A 22,845-nucleotide genomic window follows, 5' to 3' on the forward strand; every position below is an offset into this window, starting at 1 on the left:
GGGTGGATGTCCAGAGCATGGCCACCCCACGCGTGGCATTGGGTCACGGGCCTCAGAATGGACAATGCTTGGGCCTCACTCCTTCAGAGGCTGGCCCTGAGCCTCCTGACGCCAGAGGAGCTGAGAGATTCCCCCAGGAGGACTCAAGCTGATATTCTACATTCCAGGGACCGAGACCCATTAAAGGAAGGAGCCGGGGGTGGGGGGCGCGGGCGGGGTGCGGGGCGGGGGGTGGTGAGAGGGAGGGGCAGCAGGCCGTGAGGGGGGAGGTGGAGGACTGTCTTGCTTGGGCTCTGCAATGAGGAAGTTCTCTGCAGCTCAGCTTCCTTTCCCTCGCCGAGTGCCTGAAACAGGAAGTCAGTCAGTGAGCGGGTGGCAGCAGCAGCAGCAGCTGGGGCGACTGAGAGGGAACCCACGGGGGGTCACGGCGCAGGAGGGCCCAGCTCCCCTGTCAGCTCGGTGTCCGGTCCAGTGGTGAGGCCGCCGGGCCCGGCCCCGGGGAGACCCGCACCCACCATGGTCCCCTGCTGGAACCATGGCAACATCACCCGCTCCAAGGCAGAAGAGCTGCTCTCCAGGACGGGCAAGGACGGGAGCTTCCTCGTGCGTGCCAGCGAGTCCATCTCCCGGGCCTACGCGCTCTGTGTGCTGTGAGTACCCGACCTGCCCACCCCGGCCCGGCCTGGCTATGGAGGTGATGGAGGTGCCACTTGGGCACAGGGCAAGCTGGCTCGGGGCGTGTCAGGGCCCCTGCCTTGGGATGGGGTTGTTTTTGTGTCCAGCGACCGTGCACGCTCCCCTGGTTTGTTGGTGGGTCTGGCTGAGGCCCGCTGGGGGACCTGCTCAGCCTTGGAGTTGGGGTTTTGAGAGCAGGACCCCCCCATGGACTAGCCTGGGGCCTGGGCCGCACACCCCAGCGACCAGCAAGCAGCAGGACCAGGGGCTTCCTAGAGGTTCCAGGGGCCAAGAGGAGGAGGGGGTATCCAGGCCCTGAGAGCTGGGTAGAAACTCTGGGCTCCGTGGTGGTGGGAGTGTTAGAAAGCAGCTGGGTCAGTTTAGGTGTTGGTCAAAGATGCCCAGCTGGGAAACCCTCCTGGAAGAACGGAAGTGGCAAGAGGGAACCCTTCCTGTGCCAGGGTATGGGTCTTTGGAGGAAGCTGTTGTCTGGGGAGCCGTGAACATGGGGAGTCACTCAAGAAAGGATCAGAAGCTGTATCTGGGGCCCTGGGAGCAGAGGAAGTCACGTTACCAAGAGCAGGAGCCGCTTCTCACCCGTCCTTGGCCCTCAGCTGTGTCCCCACCTTTTGAGGCCTCTCGGCCACCATCGACTGCCCCCCCGCCCCTGGCTCTGGGATGTTGCTGAATGAGCCAGTTGTCCCCAAACTGGGGAACCGGCCACTTGCTGAAGGTTCCTTTTTGAAACACCCTTCTCCACCAATGTCTGAGGGAGGCCCGTGGCCCTGCACTCTGCCGCCCTGCGGTCTAACCATGCCCGCTGGGGCCTCGGGTGTGATGGGGGAAGGGCGTGTTCACCTGCACCTCTCAGGTAGCACCCCTGGGCTTGCAGAAGGGTCCCTCTGAGCAGGCAGACCCTACCGCTATCCATGCAGGAGGGGAAATGGGTCATGGACCACGGTCCTTATTTGGAGCTTGTTGAGTTTGAGCATTTGTCTGTGCGTCAACCTATTTCAACCTCGCGACAATCTGAAGTGCAGGTCCTTTTGCTGGCCGCTTTTGCAGATGAGGCAATTGAGGCTCAGACGGGTTAACCGAGTAAGGACAAAGTCAACACTGTCCGTCCCCAGGGGCTGCACCCAGACAGACTGCTGCCACCCTAGTCCTGTGCCTGTCAAGCCGGTGTGAGCCTGGGTTCCAGTGGCAGCGAGAGAAGGCAGGGTGTTTACCAGGATGAACTGGGAGTGTTTAGAAAGGAACCCAGGCTTTCAGCTGGCCTCCCGGCCTGAGGTCTGACTGCATCAGAGCCTTGCCCTCCCAAGGCCGGCTTCCTGAGCCCCCAGTTCTCACACCTGGGAGGAAGGGAAGCAGACCCAGTCTTCCCCACAGGCACAGCCCCTGTGGGGACCCATCAACCCAGGCGGAGAAACAGTGGGGACATCCTCATCTGCCTCCCCTCAGCCCACGTGGAGCTCTTCCCCTCCCCAGGAGATCTCGGGAGCTTCCAGGCTCCAGCTCACTAACCTTCACAGCAGCCCCTTGACCAGGAGCTGTGGTCAGGCTTAGGCTACAGACTGGAAGGTGGGTCTCTGACTCCAAACTGGGAGCCTTGTGACAGCCAGAGCCAGAGCTGGGAGAAGCCATGAAACCTCTAGTCCCGCCGCCCCTGACTTGGCAAGTGGGCAGCCTCAGAGAGCTTGAGGCCTTTGCCCACACTGCCCTGCTGTGTGTGTGTGTGTTAGTTGCTCAGTGGTATCTGACTGTTTGCAACCCCATGGACTGGATAGCCCGTCAGGCTCCTCTGGGATTTCCCAGGCAAGAAAACTGGAGTGGGTTGCCATGCCCTTTTCCAGGGGATCCTTCTGACCTAGGGATCGAACCCGGGTCTCCTGCTTTGCAGGCGGATTCTTAACCGTCGGAGCCACAGGGGAGCCCCCACACTACCGGGCTGGCTGGGGCCAAACTGAGATCCCAGAGGGTTTGCAGTATTCGTTCCTCTCTCTTGCGTCTCCTTCCCTCCCCTCCGCCCCCCCGGTGCTGAGTTACTCTTGGAGCCTTGGCAACTGAACAGGGTCTGCCTCTTCGGGAGGGTACCCGTGGCCCACACCCCACCCCATATCCACCATCCTCTAAGTCCAGGGCTGGGCTTCTTGTCAGTCTCCCAGCCCCAAGGCCCCTTTAGCTCCAGACAGCAGGGCTTGGAGCCCTCCCCAGGGAGCCCAGCGGTGAGGCCAGGCACTAACCCCAGGCCCAGGGCTCCCTTCTCCCCTTGGCTCTGTCGGCGGCGGGGGGAGTCACGCTTCCTGCAGGGGCAGGAACCCCAAACTTTCCAAAACCCTGGGAGACCTCCTTTTGCCACCACCTTTAGTGTTGCCAATTAAGGAGATTTAAAAACGAAAACCTAGCTAAGTGATATCTAACTGCCGCCTCTCAGCTGCTGATTTCATGGAAGTATCCTTTAATGCCACCGAAAAGGCAAGAAGAACGTGCTCTTAAAAAACAAAACAGAAAAAATCAAAAAGCCAGTCCTTTAAATCACACAGGTTTGACTTCCTGAAAAACAGCCCCCCACCCTCCCACCCCATCCTTAGCTTTCTCTCTTCCTGGGACCGGTGAAAACCTTGTGCTCTTGGTCCTCGGCCAGTGAGGGGCACCCCAGTGGGGTTCCACAAGCCTGACTTTCCCAGGCATCAGGCGATACCCTCTGCTTCTCTCTGGGAGTTGCTGAGAGAGCAGGACCCCAGGTAAGCCAGCCATGGGGTCAAGGCCTTTTAGTGACCCTGCTCCAAACTGAGCAAGGAAGCAGAAGGAAGCCTTCAAGACTGGCCCTCCTACGCTGGAAAAATCTATACGGGAAAAGACCTCGGGCCCCGGGTGCCCAGACCTGCCCTGCCTGGACTCCAGTGGCTCGAGCATATTCCCGGCCCCTCCAGTTGAGAGAAGGGGGCGGCAGTTGGCTTCCTACACCGGTTTAGACTGAGATGCTTGGAGCTCCAGGACCTGAGGGCAGCTTCCTCGGGAGTGGGCTGCTTGCTGGAGAAAGAGGACAGGATTTGCCTATTTAAATGGAACTAAGGAGGGGGTGAGGGAGACGCCAGAAGACAAGGCTGCGATTGACAGTGGCCCATGTGACCCACAGGTGCCCATTCGCCCCCGGGCCTAGCAAACCTGCACTTCCTCTCGGGAGGTCAGCCCTACCTCCTGCTCCTCCACAACTCAGAAAACCTTGCTTTAGGGGGACCCTGAGGCCCATTTCAGGGTGCAGAGAGCTGGAGGGGAGGACCCCAGGCAGCTGACCCCATGGACAAACTCCAGCTCTGCCTTCTTGCAGCAAGGGGCTTGAGATGGCAAGGGGCAGTGGGTCTTCTGGGTAGGGCCTATGTCACACTCCCCTGGCCCCACTCGAACCCACCAGCAGACTAGGGAGGTCAGGGGGAGCTCCCTGAGGGGACCGTCCTGCCCCTGTTGTACAAAGGATGCTAAGGGCCTGTCAAGCTTGTGCCCTCCTCTCCTGCCAGGACTGTGCTTCCACGTGGGGCCAGCACTCCTGCCACGTGCCTTCTGCTGCAGAGAAGAGGTACACCTTTGGGGATTCGGGTCTGTCAACGTGTGGGGTCACGGGTCAGCTGGGGCTAGGCTCTCCTAGCCCTGGCTGGGCGGGTTGAACTAGAACAATGGCCCAGAAGAGTCAGAGATACACTGCCGTCTCTGTAAGAGCAGCCCAGCCCCCAGGAGGAAGCCTATATATTCTGGGTCCATCAGCCACCATGCAGGATGGAGCTGCCTGGTCCAGTGGTGTTCCCACTAAACCACACGGGAGAGAGTTGGCTTTCCTCCCAGGGGCAGGGGCAGGCATGTGCTACCCGTGACTCTGAAACCGATGTCTGGCCTGACCAGCCGTGGCGAGGACATGGTCTGGGTTTCCCTCAGCACCTGGCCAACCACAAGCTGCCCAGGCAAAGGTCACAGCTGCCTTCCCAGGGACAGTACAAGGCAGCCTGGACTTGGTAGCCTTGTAAGCACGGCCAGAAAGACAAAGAAGCCCTAGAAGGACATTTTGTCACCAAAAGTGCCCTCTGACAAAGCATTCTACTTATTAGTAAGAAGGTTATGTCTCCTTGAGGTACGGCAGGCCATACCATTGCAGCCTTGCTCTGCAAACTGAAGGTGGATACTGATGCATTCTGTCTAAAATTAATAGCAGAAGACAACCTGCATGTCAGGTTCTGTCATGCTAAGCTCTTTGCACACACTATCTCACTCACTGTCCATATTGGCCTTCGGAGGAAGTATGGTTATTATCCCCACTTTACAGATGCGGAAACTGAGACCCAGAGAAGTTAGGTAACATGCTGTATGTTCACAGTACTAATGATGGCAGGACCAGGACTTGAACTTACTGTTCCTGGGAGAGAGAAAGAGAGAGACGCCAGCAAGTCTGGGTGTGTGTAGAGTCAGAGGAGGCCTGGAAGGCAGACCCCTCGTGATGTAGCGCAGAGAAGGGACTTGGCAGGGGCGTGGGGCAGGACTGTCCTGGACAGGTGTAAAGCCATTTACTAAGGTGTGAATGGGTCTGATGTAATCCTCCTTCCTCCAACCCACTTTCAAAGTTTAGGAAAGTTTATGCTGCTCCCAGATGCTGGGAAAGACTGAGGGCAGGAGGGGAAGGGGGCAACAGCAGATGAGATGGTTGGATGGCATCACCGACTCCATGAATATGAGTGAAGGAGATATTGAAGGACAGGGAAGTCTTGCGTGCTGCAGTTCGTGGGGTCACAAAGAGTCGGACACAACTTAGCAGCTAAACAACAACAATGACAAATACTGCTCATGAATTACTTTTGTGTACATGCAAAGGAAAAGAATGTTTTTCCTATCTGGTATTGGCAAAGGGTGAGAGATGCTGGCACAGACAGTAGTCAGAGCCAGAGGACCATGGCTCCTAAAAGCTGGTTTGTGTAAGAGACTGTCCAGCTTGCTGACTAGTTGTCCGGGGACCACTATTCTGAGCAGTCCTTCTGCGAGCAGGACCAAGAGGGAGTGATGTGCCTGGGGAGGCCTCTCCACCTAACAGGTTCCTGGTACTTTCTTTGTGCAGTGATTTGGAAAACCCATAGTCAAGTCGAGTGTCTCCAGATTCTCTGTGCCCTAGCCTACCGCCCTGGAACAATTTTTCCAGAACCAGGGGAGGCTTGGCTTTGGTGTGTTTTTCCCTAGTGGCTTGGCAGTAAAGAATCAGCCTGCAGTGCAGGTGACCCAAGTTCGATCCCTGGGTCTGGAAGGTCCCCCAGAGGAGGGCATGGCAACCCACTCTAGTATTCTTGCCTGGAGAATCCCATGGACAGAGCCTGGTGGGCTACAGTCTGTAGGGTCTCAAAGAGTCAAACACGACTGAGGAGACTGAGCACCTGTCTACCTGACAGGTGAGAGTCACCTGTGCACAGACTTCGGAGCTTCTCCGTTGAGTGGTCCCATCTCCTGGACTGTGAACCCCAGCATGGCCAGGAGAGGTGGTGCTCTAGGGCTTCCTCCCTGCCCCAGCGATGGAGGCTCTTCCCTCCATAATTCAGGTCATGTGATGAAGTCCTTAGGGGCAAGCCCTCTGCGGTTGGCTGGGCCCCATGTGAGTTCTAGCCTTGCGAGATGCTAACCTCCCTGTACCCACCCAGCGTCCTCCCTGGGGAAATGCCCACTCATTGGCTTAATTTTTTTATTGCAGTAAAACACACCCTGTAGAATCAGTGTACCATTCAGTGGTGTGTAGTGCATTCATAATGTTGTAAAACCATCAGTTCAGTTCAGTTCAGTTCAGTCGCTCAGTCCTGTCCAACTCTTTGCAAACCCATGGACTGCAGCATGCCAGGCCTCCCTGTCCATCACCAACTCCCCGACCTTGCTCAAACACATGTCCATCAAGTCAGTGATGCTATCGCCACCATCTAACACCAGAACATTTTCATCACCCCTCCCCTTCCTATAAACCTGAACCTCTTAGGAGTCACTTCCCATTTCCATCCCTCCCAAACTGTGGCAACTACTGATTGACTTAATTTCTGTCTCTGACCATTTGCCTGTTTTGGATAATTTCATAGGAATAGAATCACACAATATGTGGCCTTTCGTATCTGACTTTTCTCACCTGGCATAATGCTTCCAAGGTTTATCCATGGTGTAGTATGAATCATTCCTTTTCATGGAAAAATAATAGTCCATTTTATCAAAAGGTCACATTTTATTTAGCTGTTCATCAGTTGACAGGCATTTGGGTTGCTCTTCCTTTTGTGCTATTACAAATGATGCTGCTGTGGTCATTTAAGTTCAAGCTTTTTTATGCACGTGTGTTTTCAACTGTCTTGGGTGGAACTGCTGGGTCATGTGGTAATTTCGTTTTACTTTTTGTGGAACTGTCCACCTTTTCTACAGTAGTGGTACTGTTTCATTCCCATCAGCAGGGTCTAATTTTTCCACACCCTCAAGTACACTTGTTATTATCATTTTGGTAGTGGCCGTCCTAGTAGGTGTGAAGTAGCCTCTTATTGTGACTTGGGTTGGCATCTCTCTAAGGATGAATGTTGTTGAGCCTCTTCTCCTCTGCTCCTTGGCCACCTGCATACCTTCTCTGAAGAAATGTCTGTTTGTATCTTTTGCCCATGTAAAAAATGGGGCGATTTGTCTTTCCGTTGTTGTCGCTGGATTATCGAGAGGATAAAACGGGAGATTGTGGACGACAAGCATACATAGTCAGCACCCGCTGAACACGGGCTGTTCCTTTTTTTTTTTTGAATTGGAGGATAATTGCTGTGAAACGCTGTTGTGGTCTCCGCCGTACACCAACGGGAATGAGTCATAATTATATACATATATCCCCTTCCTCTCGAGTCTCCCTCCCCTCCCCTCTCCACGCCTCTAGGTCGTCACGGAGTGCCAGGCGGGCCTCCCTGCGTTGTGCAGCGGCTTCCTGCTGGTTATCTACTTTACACACGATGGTGTACGTGTGTCAATGCACCTTTCTCCGCTGGTCCCACCCTCTCCTCCCCCACGCCGTGGCCACCAGCCCGGTCTCCACAACTGCGTCTCCATTTCTTCTCTGTCAGTAGGTTCATCCTTCCTGGTTTTCTAGACGCCGGCTATACGCCATTGACGTACTGTATCTTTCTTCTTCGGACGTAACTCCGCTCTGTATGAGAGGCTCTTGGCCGTGAGTTTTCAGAGCTGCCGAGTGAGGAGCGACGTCTCAGAGGCAGAGCGGGGAGGCCCCTCTGTGGGGAGCGCTCCGCGGCAGGAGGAGAGAGGGGGGCGGTGGCTGAGCGTCACTCCTGGGGCTTCCTGGAGGCCGCGGGAGCCTCCGGGAGACACTGGGCTGTCGTGTGGGGCCTCCTCAGAGGAAGCGCTCAGAGAGATGAGGCAGGAAGAGGACGCGGCGGGTGACGCACGACTGGCCGGCGGCTGTGGGGCGGGGGGGCCCGGTGAGCGCCTGGAGGGCTGAGAGAGAGAGGTCTGGGGCCCCGGGGCCCGGGAAGAAGCGCTGAATGAAGCTGGGAGAAGGAAGAGAAAGGCGAGACGCAGAGGCCACCTTAAGAGTGATTAACTGCCAACACGGGAGGGAGAGACTGAGGGATCTAGAGTCCGAAGGCTCCAAGGAAGCCCAGCAGCGGATGAGGAGGCCTGAGTGTCCACAGCCCTGCAGGCCAGGCCCCCGGGCAGCTCTGTGGACCGGCTCCCTCCTCTCTCTCCTGCTGATATCACAGTCCCTTTGTCCCATTATTGAGAAAAGTGTTGTGTTTCCAAGTACCAGGACCCAGACTATTTGGGTTCGATTACTTACTGTAAATGACACCAAAGGATCAACTGGTCCAGCCCTTCCCTTGCCAACTAGAAACCTGTCCTCCGGAGGGGGGAGTCTTGCTGGGCATCCCGTGTGTCAGGGCCAGTGTAGAAATAGACCCTCTGATAAACAGGGCGGTGATTTTGCAGTTCAGTTCAGTTCAGTCACTCAGTTGTGTCCGACTCTTTGCCACCCCATGGACCACAACATGCCAGGCCTCCCTGTCCATCACCATCTCCCAAGTTTGCTCAAACTCATGTCCATTAAGTCAGTGATGCCATCCAACCATCTCATCCTCTGTCGTCCCCTTCTCCTCCCACGTTTTTTCAAGTTAACTTAAAAAATACAGTATTAAGTAAAACATATAGCATTCAAGGTGTTAAGGAAGAAAATAATTACCCAATCACTGAGATGAGAGACTAACACAAATACCGTTAATTTGTTGCTGTATTTTCTCATTTATATTCTCTCTATATATATTTAGATAGATAGATATGTCTATACATAGGTAGATACATACATACCTCTTTAAGTTCCATAAGCTCTATATTATATTAATATATGCCTAATACCATGTAATTTTAGTCTGCATTTTCTAGCAACATTAGCATTTTCTCATTTAGTTAACATTTCGTCCTAAATATCATATTTAATAGATGCACAAATTCTATTACACAATGCACCATAATTTATGGAATACTCTTCTATTGTCAGACATTTAAGTTACTAACAGTGTTTTGCTATTTTAAATATGACAGTGATGAAGGTCTTTGTGCAAATATCTGATATTTCTGATGATAGATTTCCAGAGGAATTACTGGATCAAAGGATAATATTTTTAAGGCTCTTAATGGAAAAGACAAATTACTTTCCAGAAATCTTGTTATAATTTATGTTCTGGTAAGCAGTGCCAAAGAGCACCCACCTCATTCCAGCCTCCCTTTACTGAATATTTTCATTTTTAAAATATATTGAATTACAAGGTGAAAGGTAGCTAATTTCCATTCATTTTGATTTGCATTGCTTGATTACAGTCGGGATAAACTTGTTTGGATTATTGACTTTCATCATTTCTCTCTTGTGGATGGTCTGCTTCATTCTCTCTTTGCCTTTTTTCCTTTGAAACTGTAGTTTTTCTGTTAGCACCTCTTTGCATGAATTCCTTATATCACATTTGTTGCAAATATTTTCGGCTGTAGTTGCCTTTAAACTTCATGACATCCCCCCCCCACCACCACATTCAGAGACTGTAAGTTTTTGTAAAGTCTATCAATCTTGCTCTTTTGTGACTTTTTTCCCTTTGTTTTCCAATGTAGAGTCCTTCTGCACCCAGGAATTTTGTTTCTTTTTCTTCCTGTGGGGGGCAGGGCCTTTAGAGCTAATAGGCTCAGGCTAAGAGGTCACTCTGCCTTTCCAAGCTCTGGTAGATTGTCTAATGCTATGGGGCCTCGGTTTCCTCCTCTGAAAATCAGGGATAAGAATACCCATGTAGTGTTGTTGGATGGACTGGATGAAAAGTGTGTATCACGTGCTTAGCACAGTATTTGGCAAAAGCATATGGAGAAAATGTCGGCTTTTCTGTTTTGCTGTTACTGTTTTACACTGAACACTTTAATCTCTTTGAAATTAATGAATGGTGTAAGACAAAGATTTATAGGTATTTTTCTCAAGTAACCATCTTTCTTGAAACCTCTCACTGAATAACTTATTCCTTGCTCTTCGTGGCTTCTCTCTTACCATGTATTAAGTCTTCCATATCTCTTTTTTGCCTGTTTAGCCTGGTCCATGTCTGTCTGCTTTTCTCACACCAAGTTCACACTGAATGCCTTACCACTGTTTTATAAACTATTTTACTTTAGGATTTGCATATCTGTTCTTTTTAAGTATTCTTCCAGATGAACCAGATAATAATTTTGACAAGTTGGAAAAAATACTAGTGTGACTTTAAAAAAAATTTATTTATTTTTGGCTGCGCAGAGGGCTTTCGCTGCTGCATGCGGGCTTTCTCTAGTTGCAGTGAGTGGGGGTCCCCTATAGTTGCGGTGTGCAGACTTCTCATTGCTTTCTCTTGTTGAGGAGTGTGAGTTCTAGGGCATGTGAGCTCAGTACTTGCAGCTTAGTGGCCCCACAGCATGCGGAATCTTCCCAACCCAGGGATCGAACTATGTGCCCTGCATTGGCAGACGGATTCTTAACCACTTCCCTGGTCCACCACGGAAGTCCACTATTGGCACTTTGATTGTAATTTCATGAAATCCATAATACAACTTGTACAAGTGGACATTTTAGTATTTTTCAGTCTTAATAATAAATACAGCTATTGCTATTATTTTTAACTTGGTAATTTTCTTCACAGGTCCTACATATTTGTTAGTATGATTACTTTTGATTATTTTATTACTTTGCTACTGTTGTGAATACCTTTTCTTCTGCAGTTACCCTTTTGGAATAACTGGTAACCCACAGAGAAGTCGATTTTATAAATTCACTTTTATTCTATCACTTTACTCCTCGTTGTTAAAAATTATTTTCATTTGCTGCTCTTGGATTTTCTTGCTAAATAATCAAAGCATACATGAATTATAATCATTTTGTGGCCTACTTTCCAAATACTTGTAACTCTTATTCAGAGTTCATATTTTATTGCAGTGGCTGATATTTCTAAGATATTACAGTGGAGGATATTGAGAAGACAAAATATCTACCTCAAACAGAAGTACTATGAGTATCAAACCTGGTGCTACCTGGGAAGGACTTAATGCAGTATCGGGCACGTAGTTAGCCGTGGATAATAGCTAGTTGTGAGGTTTTTTTTTTTTTTTTTGGCATGTCAAAGAAGCAGCTGTCTTTTCCTAGTTTTATGAAGAGTTTTGAAGAACTGAGTATTAACTTTTATCAAATGCCTTTTAATATATATTGAGATGATTAAGCTGTGTCTTGTATTTCATTAACTGGTAAAGAGTTTGATTTTATAGATTTCCTAATATGAACCATTTTTTTTTTGGCATGATTAGAATGGACTGTTCTTGATTACGATGGATGACTTTATTATACTCAGAATTTCATTTAGAACTTTCGCATCTTTGTTCATAAGTGAAATTGATTTTATATGATTTTGACCACAGAAACATTTATGAAGCATAATCATTACCTGATTTTTTCAAATAGAAAAAAAATTGGCAAAGGTGCTTTTCCTCAGAGCCATCTATAGAGATAGTTCATTTTCTTTTTTTTGGTATTGATTCTTTCTTGATTTCTATTTCTTCTCATGCAACTTTTTTAAAAAGTTTACTTTATTGTAGTTGATTTAAATGTTGTGTTAATGGGAATGCAAACTAGTACAGCCGCTATGGAAAACAGTGTGGAGATTTCTTAAAAAACTGGAAATAGAACTGCCATATGACCCAGCAATCCCACTTCTGGGCATACACACTGAGGAAACCAGATCTGAAAGAGACACGTACACCCCAATGTTCATCGCAGAACTGTTTATAATAGCCAGGACATAGAAGCAACCTAGATGCCCATCAGCAGATGAATGGATAAGGAAGCTGTGGTACATATACACCATGGAATATTACTCAGCCGTTAAAAAGAATTCATTTGAACCAGTCCTAATGAGATGGATGAAACTGGAGCCCCTTATACAGAGTGAAGTAAGCCAGAAAGATAAAGAACATTACAGCATACTAACACATATATATGGAATTTAGAAAGATGATAATGATAACCCAATATGCAAAACAGAAAAAGAGACACAGAAATACAAAACAGACTTTTGAACTCTGTGGGAGAATGTGAGGGTGGGATATTTCAAAAGAACAGCATGTATACTATCTATGGTGAAACAGATCACCAGCCCAGGTGGGATGCATGAGACAAGTGCTCGGGCCTGGTGCACTGGGAAGACCCAGAGGAATCGGGTGGAGAGGGAGGTGGGAGGGGGGATCGGGATGGGGAATACGTGTAAATCTATGGCTGATTCATATCAATGTATGACAAAACCCACTGAAATGTTGTGAAGTAATTAGCCTCCAACTAATAAAAAAAAAAAAAAAGTGAAAAAAAAAAAAGAAATGTGTTAATTTCTGCAGTACAGCAAAGTGATTCAGTTATACATAAATCCATATTCTTTTCCGTTACGGTTTATCACAGGATATTGACTATGGTTCCCCATCCTCTGCAACTGGACCTTGTTGTTTTCGTGTTACTTCTGCTAAGTTATATATGTCTTTTAGTAAAAAAAATTTGTTGACATTTTCAAATTTCCTGGCATACAATTATGCATGGTTTTCTGTAATTTTAAGGTTCCCATTTTATTGCTGTTGCTATCCTCTGTTACTCACTACTGGTTTTGCTTACTAGTTGTGTTGGCCAGGATCCCAACAGGAAATAGATGGCATAATCAAAGGGGTGCTAGGCATAAAGATGGTGGAGTAACCTGGGCGGGCAACCCTGGGAAGACATTCCCACTGCTGGTCCTGAGGCTCAGGGCCTCCTGTGGAGGAATTCAGCCACTGCTGGTCTGCTGCAGGTCGAGGGGCTGGGTCAGGGGGACAGATGCCCCTATCTCACCGTCCTCTCACCCTGCCCGCGCCTCCCATTCGCTTAACATTGGTGACGTTGCCCACGACAGGCCAGCCTGCTGGACACAGGGTGGGTGAAGGAGAGAGTGGGTCTGTTGAGGGATGGAGGAGAGGGTGCAAGAACCATGTCCAGGTCATCTCCATTGTTTTCTTTTTGCTATTCTGTTTGTCAGAAGGCTGTTCTGGGACTTCCCTGGAAGTGCAATGGCTAAGACTTCTCCTCCCAAAGCAGGGGGTGCAGGTTCAATCCCTGTTCGGGTAGCTAAGATCCCACATGTCTTGCAGCCAAAATACCAAAGCATAAAACAGAAACAATATTGTCACAAATTCAATAAAAAATTAAACAATGGTTCACATAAAAAAATACTTTATAAAAAGAGGGTCGTCCATTGCGTTTTCTGAATTTAAAGTCATATGTGCTTAGATTTACTTACCTGTTCTGCTTTTTCTTTTTATATTAGAAAGCTAAAAAAAAAAAATTAAAAAAAGAAAGCTACTTGTGAGTTCAGGAACCCTTACTGTATTTATGTTGGAGGACAGAACTGTGTCCTCTGGATTTCTCATCTTCCTTCTCCTCCTGTACTGACTGACTTTCTCAGATTTATCTTCTTCCTTGTTAAAGTTCTCCAGAACACAAAGCTGCTATTCACTGCCTCTCTCTTGGTGTTTAATGTTGACTGTAGAACTCTAGGTTTTTCACTTCTGACCAGTTTTTTATTTCCTGTTGCTCAGTTTTCACAGTGGATTTCTCCAGTTTCAGAGAAGCAATTGTCTCTTAAATCATACTGAGCTCACAGGTCAGACTTCTCCAGAGTGTATTTTCTTTTTATCTTTTTGCAGTGCTTCTATGTAACATGGAGACATCACCTTTGAGTTCTTAGACAAATGGTACTCCCTCCTTTTGACTGGCGCTGTTTTTGATAGATCCGGTGATTTTTCTTTTCCAGCAAAGAACTGTCAGGAAAAAACTGGATCCGATTATTTTTTTTAGACACTGGGTTGGGTTCTGCCCAACTCTTCTTCCCAAAGATAAAGCATCAGCAGGGATGGGAGAGGGAGTCCCCTGATCTGAGATTCACCTGATTAGGTTGAGTGATGCAAGGGTGGTGTGGTGCACGGATAGGTGGGCTTCCTCCTGGGGGTCTCAGGCAAGGCCTCCCCCCAGAATGCTGGGGTAGGGTGTGCTGCAGGCCCCCAGCTACACTCACCTCACCTCTCTCCTGGCCACCTCGGGTGCCTCCTCCTGCTGTCTCTCTTCTGAACCGATGTCCTCTTTTCCTCACTCTCTTTGACTGGGATTCTTTGAGCTTTGGGTAATGGACAGTGAGCATCCTTGGTTCGTAGGGTGTACACACATTTTCTCTAATTTCTACATTGGACTCAAGTGGCTTTTTTGAATGTAGAGCTTCCAATCCTTGTTCTCCCATCCTCTCTCGTCCAGATGTCTGCAACACTCAAGCAAGGAAAAAAAGAGAAAACACATACAATTAGAAATTAGAACTGAAGGATATTGAGTTACAAAGGAGTTTTTTAAACAACTCGGGAACATGCTAAGCTGATCGGCCCAGTGAGACAGACACTAATGAGGTTCTCAAATTTCAGAATTTGATTTCTCTCTCTCTCACCACAGTTAAAGATGCTTCTGGGCATGTTCTCAGTGGTTATTTAGCTAGGAATAGTCACACAGAAATAGTAACATTAATCTGAAAGAATAAATAAAATGCCACGAAGTAGTTTCTTCCTATTGCCACTTGCTTATCCTCTTACATTTGAGTTAAACTTCCCAAACTGTGACCTGAAAATGCCTTCCCGGGGGGAAGCATCTCCTGCTGAGAACAGTGTAGGCACCTGTAGTCACCCAACGACTGTTGGGAGTTGCATGGAAAATTTGCTGTGAGCACCACCGCCTCCGAGAATAGAGTGATCCCATATGCAGGAGGCTGGGCCAGTCCAGCGTCCTCCCAGCCTGGGTCTCTGATGGGAATATTCCTAACACGCTTGCTTTGAAATGTGGCCCAGACCCTGGAAGGAGTAGCAACTGAAGACCAGGGTTAGCGTCCTAAATTGTAACTACATCAATCCCGGTACCCCTCATGGGCCAAGTGAGTACTTTACCATTTGAGCTAACTCTCCCTTCCCCTAAATTGTTACTAGATCACTATAGAGAGGTGAGAAAGGGCTAAATAGGACCCATGGTCCCCAATGAGCACGTTGTCTGGATTATGTTCCAGGGCAGTGGTTGTCAAAGGAGATTTACTTGTGGAATCTTCACTGTAAACACTCTGTATGTAAGATTCTGTGGATGTATATGTGTTTGTGTGGGCTTCCCTGGTGGCTCAGCAGTAAAGAATCCACCTGCAATGCAGCAGCTGCAGGAGACATGGGTTCAATCCCTGGGTCAGGAAGATCCCCTGGAGGAGAGCATGGCAACCCACTCCAGTATTCTTGCCTGGAGAATCCTGTGGACAGAGGAGCTTGACAGGATCAGACCATAGGGTCACAAAGAGTCAGAGACGACTTAGCAACTAAACAACAACATATGTATATTAGTATGTTATGTATCTGTCTATGCGTGTGCACATGCACGTATATGTACATGCCAAGTGTATGGGACCAGGGTGAAGTGCAGCTGCTGGTGAGTATGGGAGGCTGAGGAGTGGCCCCTTCCACCTCTCTGCAGAGCCCCCAGTGGCAGCCGGTTTGGACCAACTGCTCTCCAGGGGGTGTGCATGGCAGAGGGTTGGTGGTGGTGGTGATGCTCATGCTTTTCCTTGAAGACCACTGATTCAGTCCCAGGGATGACGTATGCTCCCCCGCTACCCCCATGCATAGGAGATGCTGAATGTTAACTATCTAAGGGCAAAGTATCTTCTGCTGTAATAGCTTTTGATTCTGATCCATTTGAGTAACACGGAGCCGTTTCAGTGTTTCTAGAACACCTTTGAAAAAGCCATGGAGGCTTGTCTGCCACACTTGATTCACTGAATCAAGTTCTCTTCTGCGCTCTTAATGTGTACCCCTCTTGGTGACTCTGTGTTCTTTCTTTCTTCTTCAAGCTGATATTTGGGGCCTGTTCCACCTCTTCCATAAATTAGCTGCCCTCAGCCAAATAAGAGGCGGTTCTCTGCCCTGGCCCTATTTGCATATCTACAGGAGGAAGTGTCATGAGAACACGCTGTGAAAGATAAGAGCAGAACAGGCTTCCAACTGTCTGGGGCGTGTGCCTGGTTGGCTCTACAAATGGGGTTGAGGCTGCAGCAGGTGGGCATGGGGGGAGTGAGGTGGGGGTCTGGGATGGTTCCCCATTTCCCTGGGGACATCTCTGGGAGGTGGGGTGATGCTGAATTAGAGCTTCATCCTGGCCATCTCTGAAATAAGCCAATTGTGGTGTCAGTTCAGGATCTGGAGACAGGACAGGAATGGGAGAGATTGGAATAAAAGGGATCAGAGGAAGAGAGGAAATTTTCCTATGCGAAATGAAGAGATACATGGAAGTGAAATCACCCGAAACATTCTCCAAAACTTTCTTTTAGCATTCATTGTTTCAAAAGGCATTAAACATTGTAAGATGGACCACATAAAATTATAAAACCTCTATACAGCTAAGAAGAAAAACATCAATAAACAGTGTTAAAAATAAATAACTCCAAAATATATTGTAGCATATATCAAAATCTTATGAATAAATAAGCAAAAGATGAATTAAAAAAAAGCGAGCCAAAGACATGAAAAGGAATTCACAGAAAAAGAAGCACAAATAGCAAAACTTATGAGAACACGTTCAACCTTGCTCATAAAGGAAGGCAAATTAAAGCCAGCCATCATCTCTCAAATTTGCAAAAGATTAAAATGTCTGATAACATCCAGTTGGCAGGGTGCAGGTAAATATACACTTTCATATCCAGTTGGTAGGAGACAGGTTAGTAGGAGACACAATGTGATGACTTCATTGGAAGGCAGTGTTAGTCTCTATCAAAACATAAAGTGCCTGCAACCTTCAGCCTGGCCGTCCTCCTTCTAGAGATGTATCCACAACCACTCACGGATGGCAGCACTTGTAGTTTAGTGTGTTTTGAGCACTAGTCTAAATGCTCAATTTACACAAAAAGTTGATGCTGTGTTATTATTCTCCCTTTTTTACTGAGGGGGAAACAAGGATTTTACTGAGGATTCACCAGTGTACACAAGAGGTCAGAATAGAGGTGTTCACTGCAGCACTATTTATAGTAGTGAAAAGCCCCAAATAACTACCTGTCCAGGCTTCCTTGGTGGCTTAGACAGTGAAGAATCTGCCTGCAGTGCAGGAGCCCCAGGTTTGATCCCTGGGTAGGGGAAAATCGCCTGCAGAGGGGAATGGCTACCCATCCCAATATTCTTGCCTGGAGAATTCCACGGATAGAGGAGCCTGGTAGGCTACAGTCCATAGGGTCACAAGAGTTGGACACAACTGAGTGACTCTCTGTCTCTCTCTCTCACACACACACACACACACACACACACACACACACATACAACCTACCTGTTCATCATCACAGTCTAGTCAAATAAATGATGAGCTGGTCACGGGCTGGAACATGACTTGGACAGATGGCTAATTTTTTTTTTCTTTTGGTGAAAAGCAGAAAATTCCAGAACAAGGTATATAATATGATACTATTTGCATTTAAAAGATATATATCAATTTACATGTATGTTTCAAAGTTCTGGAATGATTTACAACAAGGAGTAGGAACTCCAAAGAATTCAGAGTACTGGGGAAGGATGTATTTATTTTTTTTCATTTTGTATCTTTCTGAGTGGTCTTACTTTTTTTTAACTAGTGTATAACTTCAAAATCTAGTTAAACAATAACACATAAGTGTTGTGTTCTGGGCACACAGGAGGGGTTAAATGAATGACCGCTTTGTACTGAAGCATCACTTTGATCATAGAAACAACATGAGCCTCTGTGAGCCAGTGTGGAGCCGCCTGGGGGTCTAGAGGGGTGGGCAAGTTTTCAGGGTCCATGAGAATCCCATGTGGGGGAAAAGGGGGTGGGAGATTATGGGTGGGAGGATAGAACAGCCATTTCAACTGAAAGTGTAAGACCCAACTGGTGGCCCCCAAATTCCTTATGCCTATGGCCTCAGCAACCAAGCCAGGGGAACTCCACGGATGCCTGCTGCCACCAGGCTGTCTGCAGGCTGGCTGCCCCAGCTGAGCCACCCACCAAGGGCCCCTTTCCCACATGCTCAGACCTGACAGCCCCCCTTCCTCTCAATGCTTTTTGGAAAGTAAAAAGTGACTCTCCTGCCTTCCCACATCGCAGTCCTCTGGACCAGAGGAGGGCTGAGCCACTAGAAAGAGAATCTGGGATTCCTTGCACTTCTGTGTTAGAAGCTACCCTGAGGCTCACCCTAAGGCATCTGGGAAAATCCAGGTTTCTGAAGGAATCATGGCCAGCCTTCGGGACAATGAACCCGTGGGGCAAAGTCTCCTGGGGAAGCAGCCACAGAGGGTGGGGGACTTCCACCCACAGCTGCGTGAGCCTCACCCTGGCCAGCACTACCCCTCTATGGCTGTGCCCACCTCCCACTTGGCATCTCCGACTGTGATCAACCCCACTGGGGTCTCATTCCTTCTTGAAACACCCACTCTGGCTCCATTTTGTTTGGCCAACAGGACAGTAGATGGAGGGCCCCTTTAGATCAACCCACACAGATGTCAAGCACCAAAGTAAACCACATCCCAGGGACTCACCCCCTTCCCCTGAGGCTCCTTGAGTGCTGGGGGGTGAGGCGGGAGGGGGCAGGCAGTGCCTCTGTGCAAGACCACGAGAAGTCCAGAAAAAGGAATGTATAGGTTCTAACTCAGCACTTGGTCTGTTTCAGGTACCGGAACTGTGTTTACACTTACAGGATTCTGCCCAATGAAGACGATAAATTCACTGTTCAGGTAAGTCTTTCAGAAACCTCGAAATGTGACCTTGACTGGAGCCTATACTGGCAGCAAAAGAGAAAGAAGGGAAGAAACCAGATGTCCCAGGCAGCCTAGATGTGGGGCTTGCCTGAGTCTGTCTTTCTCCTAGAGGACCCTGGCTGGGGTTGCTCAGCAGGCAAAGCGTGACCCTGCAAAGGGACCTGCTCCAGGCCATGATGGAGCAGGTGCCACAGACGCTGTCTGTGTTCGTGGGTGTGAAGGGGAAATATCGGGAAGAAGGATGCTCAGATGCAAAGGAAAAGTGACTGTGGTTGTTGATTCTTTTCTTCGATGTGTTCGAATGGGTGAGAGTAAGTGGGCCATGAAGAAGAGAAGAGAGGGAGCTTGCAGGACAGTAGACCGTAGGTTTTGAAGGGCTAGAAGATGGCCCTAAGGATGAGCAGGAAATAATACCTTTCAACTCATAGAGACCTGTTCTGTCAAAGGCATCATGACATCTGATTTCCCCATGGAAAGTCCGAACACGTAAAACCCGCATAATAAAGGTTAAAGAGGGAGTTCCCTCGTGGTCCAGTGGTTGGGACTTGGCACTTTCATTGCTGCGGACCCGAGTTCTATACTTGGTCAGGGAACTAAGATCCTGAAAGCACAAGCTGTGCAACTTGGCCAAAAAAAAAAAAAAAGGAGAGAGAGAAGGGGTAAAAAAGGTTAAAGAAGGACATACCAGGTGTGGCAAGTCCTGGAAAACTACCCTCTGTACGGTTTGTGTGACAAGCCCCACGGGTGTTGTGTGATCACAGTGCACGACCACGGAGATGCAGAGGCCAGGGGAGCTCTTTTTATCTGGTTGCCCCAAGCCAGCAGGGCGGTGGGCCGAATAAAGGAGGCCATGCTCTCGCCGGTGGGGGCAAAGGAGTGACGCTCAGCTCTCTGGCCCCTGGGGAGGGACACCAACAGGAGGAGTGCCCCACCTGCAAGCCGAGCAGAGCGGCCAGGATAGACGAGGGTCAGGACACCACATCACGGGGGAGCCATGACAGGATCTGCGGGGTCTAGTTGAAAAGAAAGTAGAAGTGGAACGGGCGAGGTGGCGTGTAATCACTGATTCCGGAGATAAAGGCAACAATGCATTTTGTGCAGAAGGATGCAATGGGCTTCCCTGGTGGCTCAGACGGTAAAGAAACTGCCTGCAATGCAGGAAACCTGGGTTCAATCCCTGGGTCGGGAAGATACCCTGGAGAAGGGCATGGCAACCCACTCCAGTATTCTTGCCTGGAGAATCCCCATGGACAGAGGAGCCTGGTGGGCTCCAGTGCATGGGATCGCACAAAGTCGGACACGGCTGAAGTGACTCAACACACACTCAGGAGGAAGTGGGACAGACAGAACTGGACAACAGGCAGGTCCCTGGGGCACATGGGGCTGCAAAGAGTCGGACACAACTGAGTGCACTTGTGCGCACACACACTGGTCAGGCTGAGCGTAGCTTCTGGCTTCTTGGTCCTTCACACACGTGCATCTGCAATGGTATCTAAAGAACACCCGTTTGAATGTTTTTGGATAGTCTGGGATGCCCCCATGTCTCAGCCTTGTCACTAGGAACACATGTTGGTACCCTAATACTATAGACGGTCTTTTCAAGACTTGGCAGCCACCCACCACTGGGATGGTGGTCTTCTTGTGGGCTCCTCACCTGTCAGGGACAAGACTGCCCGAGGGGAGGCCTGCCCGGGGGGCCGGTGGGGCTCAACGGCCTTGAATTTTCCCCAAGTCTAGGACTGTGTGAACTTTCCCACAGAGGTTGGTATCCTTGATTGGTGGTTTGCTGAAAGGAGTTTAAACTCTCGAGTTAAAAGTTAGTTGGGGCTTTTGATCTTTTTTCCCCTTGTGGTTTCTTTTATTCCTTCAAAGGGAAGAAGACTTTAAGTATGACTAGGTCGTAAGCTGGAAAAGGCCTGACTGTGGCTTCTTGTACAGAGTTTGCACTCACGGCTTGTAACCATCTTAAGTTGCACCCAGGTCTGGACCCTCTCGCTGTCACTCCTTGCTGCTGTGACATCGCGTTTTCCAGGGAACAGCTGCCGATCCTGCAGCAGCTTCCAAACCTGGGGCCTCACCAGGCTGCGGGGGTCAAAAAGAACAGAGACTCAGTTTGGCTAACACGTACAAGCAGTGTGGGCAGCCCTGGGGGAGATGCACAGTGCAAGGAGGGAGAAGGCTGGGGCCTGGACCAGAAGGGCTTGGGGCCCTGCAGTCCAGGCGCTACCTGCCAGGACTCAGCCCCTCTTGGGGGGTCTGCCCTGCTCCCACCAACAGGCTCACTACTGAGTTGCCAGTCCCGAAAGGGAACCTGGTCGGCTTGGCCATCAACAGCTTTCTCTACAATCCTCTGTCTTGGAGCAGGGGCCCACCCACGGCTCGGACAACAGGTAGAGTTGTGGTGTGGGAATGAGGCATCATTACCTGAGGCCTATGCTCAGCCAGGGTGATAGCCAGGCAGATCTTGTAGAAGAACTGGGCCCTGCTGGACGCATCTGTCCCCAGCCCGGGCACTGGGCCTGGGACCCTCCTGGTGGCCAAGACCAGGTAACCAGGGTACGGGGAGCTGGGGGGCCGAGGCAGCCTGGGCCATTTCCCCTCCCGAGGATACACCTTCCTGCAAAACACAGCAGCACACAAGACGATCAGAGAAGCTGTTCATGAGGAGCTGGTTAAACCACGCGCACAGTCAGAACAAGTCCCGGGGCTGTCGGAGCTTCAGTGCTCACCGATCAGGGCTTATTTTAACTCCAGTTCCTCTTTTCATGTTGAGGCAAAAACCTCATATTCTTTTCTGAGCTTAGCCACAGTTTCTAAATAACTCATTCCTTACACCTGAGTCTGTTGGGTGCCCCCAGAATAGAAGGCTCCCCAAATAAGATCTGGCCTGAAACATTGCCAAATGAAGCAGCAAAGACTTTCATCTTATTCTAATCACCTTAGCTCTTCTCACCCGGGGCCTCCCGCTCTTTGTCAAAACCAAAGGAGCCACTCCGTCTCCGTTTCTTGCCAACCCCGTGAAGTCGGTCGAGTGACGGTCCCCAGATAGCTCAGGTGGAGGAGCGAGCCTGACCCTCGGTGACTCTATTGTCACTCTACCGTTCCCAGACTTAGGAAAAATCAGAGATGGGAGGGAAGCGTGTAAGCCGTAACTTCATTCAACCCCCGTGATTTAAACATGGAGGTCGCTGAGCCCCGCAAAAGTGGGGCATCACGCCCAGGCTCCAGACCTGCCTGGCTAAGCCTTCTATTTCTCGACCCCAGAAAGTGTGTCCAAACCCAGCTGGGCGTTAAGCGCCTTAGAGAAGGATGGATTCTGTCCCAGGAGGACAGGAAGGCAGGGAGATGGAACCTCTCAGAGGGAGAGGCCGCCTTTCCTTCCACGGTTGCAGATAATTCATCAGAGATGACATTTGGCCTTTGCAGTAAATCAGTTGAGGCACCTGGAAGGCAAGCCAACCACCCAGTTGCCAGCTGGGTCAAGTCAAGCTTGTGCAAGCTGTGTGGTCTCGGGCGTGGGTGTGACTCTGCTGTAAAGTGGGGCTCAAACCCAGCCCTCCCAGACTGCAGGTAAAATACCCAGCCGGAGGGAGTGGTCAGTGGCGGAGTGGGGGGGGTTGTGGGGGAAGGGGAGCTGCCGGCCTGGCTTTAAAGTCTTGATTTGCTTTGAGAGAAACAGACCTCAAACAAGACGAGGACACCTGTGAACCAGCGTCAAGTCAGTGGTACCTCGAGCTCAGATGAGGGAGGAGGGAAGAAGGGCAGGAAATGGGATGGAGAGAGGAGAAATGAAGAGAGAGG

At 49.4% G+C, this 22,845-nt stretch overlaps 1 protein-coding gene across 1 annotated transcript in view; it reads left to right on the forward strand.

Moving 5' to 3' along the window:
• The first annotated feature begins 278 nt into the window (after positions 1–278).
• The window catches only part of INPP5D (inositol polyphosphate-5-phosphatase D), a 149,433-nt gene continuing 126,866 nt past the window's right edge, over positions 279–22,845 (forward strand). The window contains exons 1-2 of the mRNA XM_043876283.1: positions 279–650; positions 18,957–19,020. Of these exons, the coding sequence (XP_043732218.1) occupies positions 517–650; positions 18,957–19,020 (198 nt within the window). The 5' untranslated portion in view covers positions 279–516. The remainder of the gene's footprint in view (positions 651–18,956; positions 19,021–22,845) is intronic.

The sequence above is a fragment of the Cervus elaphus genome, chromosome 20 (assembly GCF_910594005.1).
Source record: "Cervus elaphus chromosome 20, mCerEla1.1, whole genome shotgun sequence".
Classification (NCBI taxonomy): domain Eukaryota; kingdom Metazoa; phylum Chordata; class Mammalia; order Artiodactyla; family Cervidae; genus Cervus; species Cervus elaphus.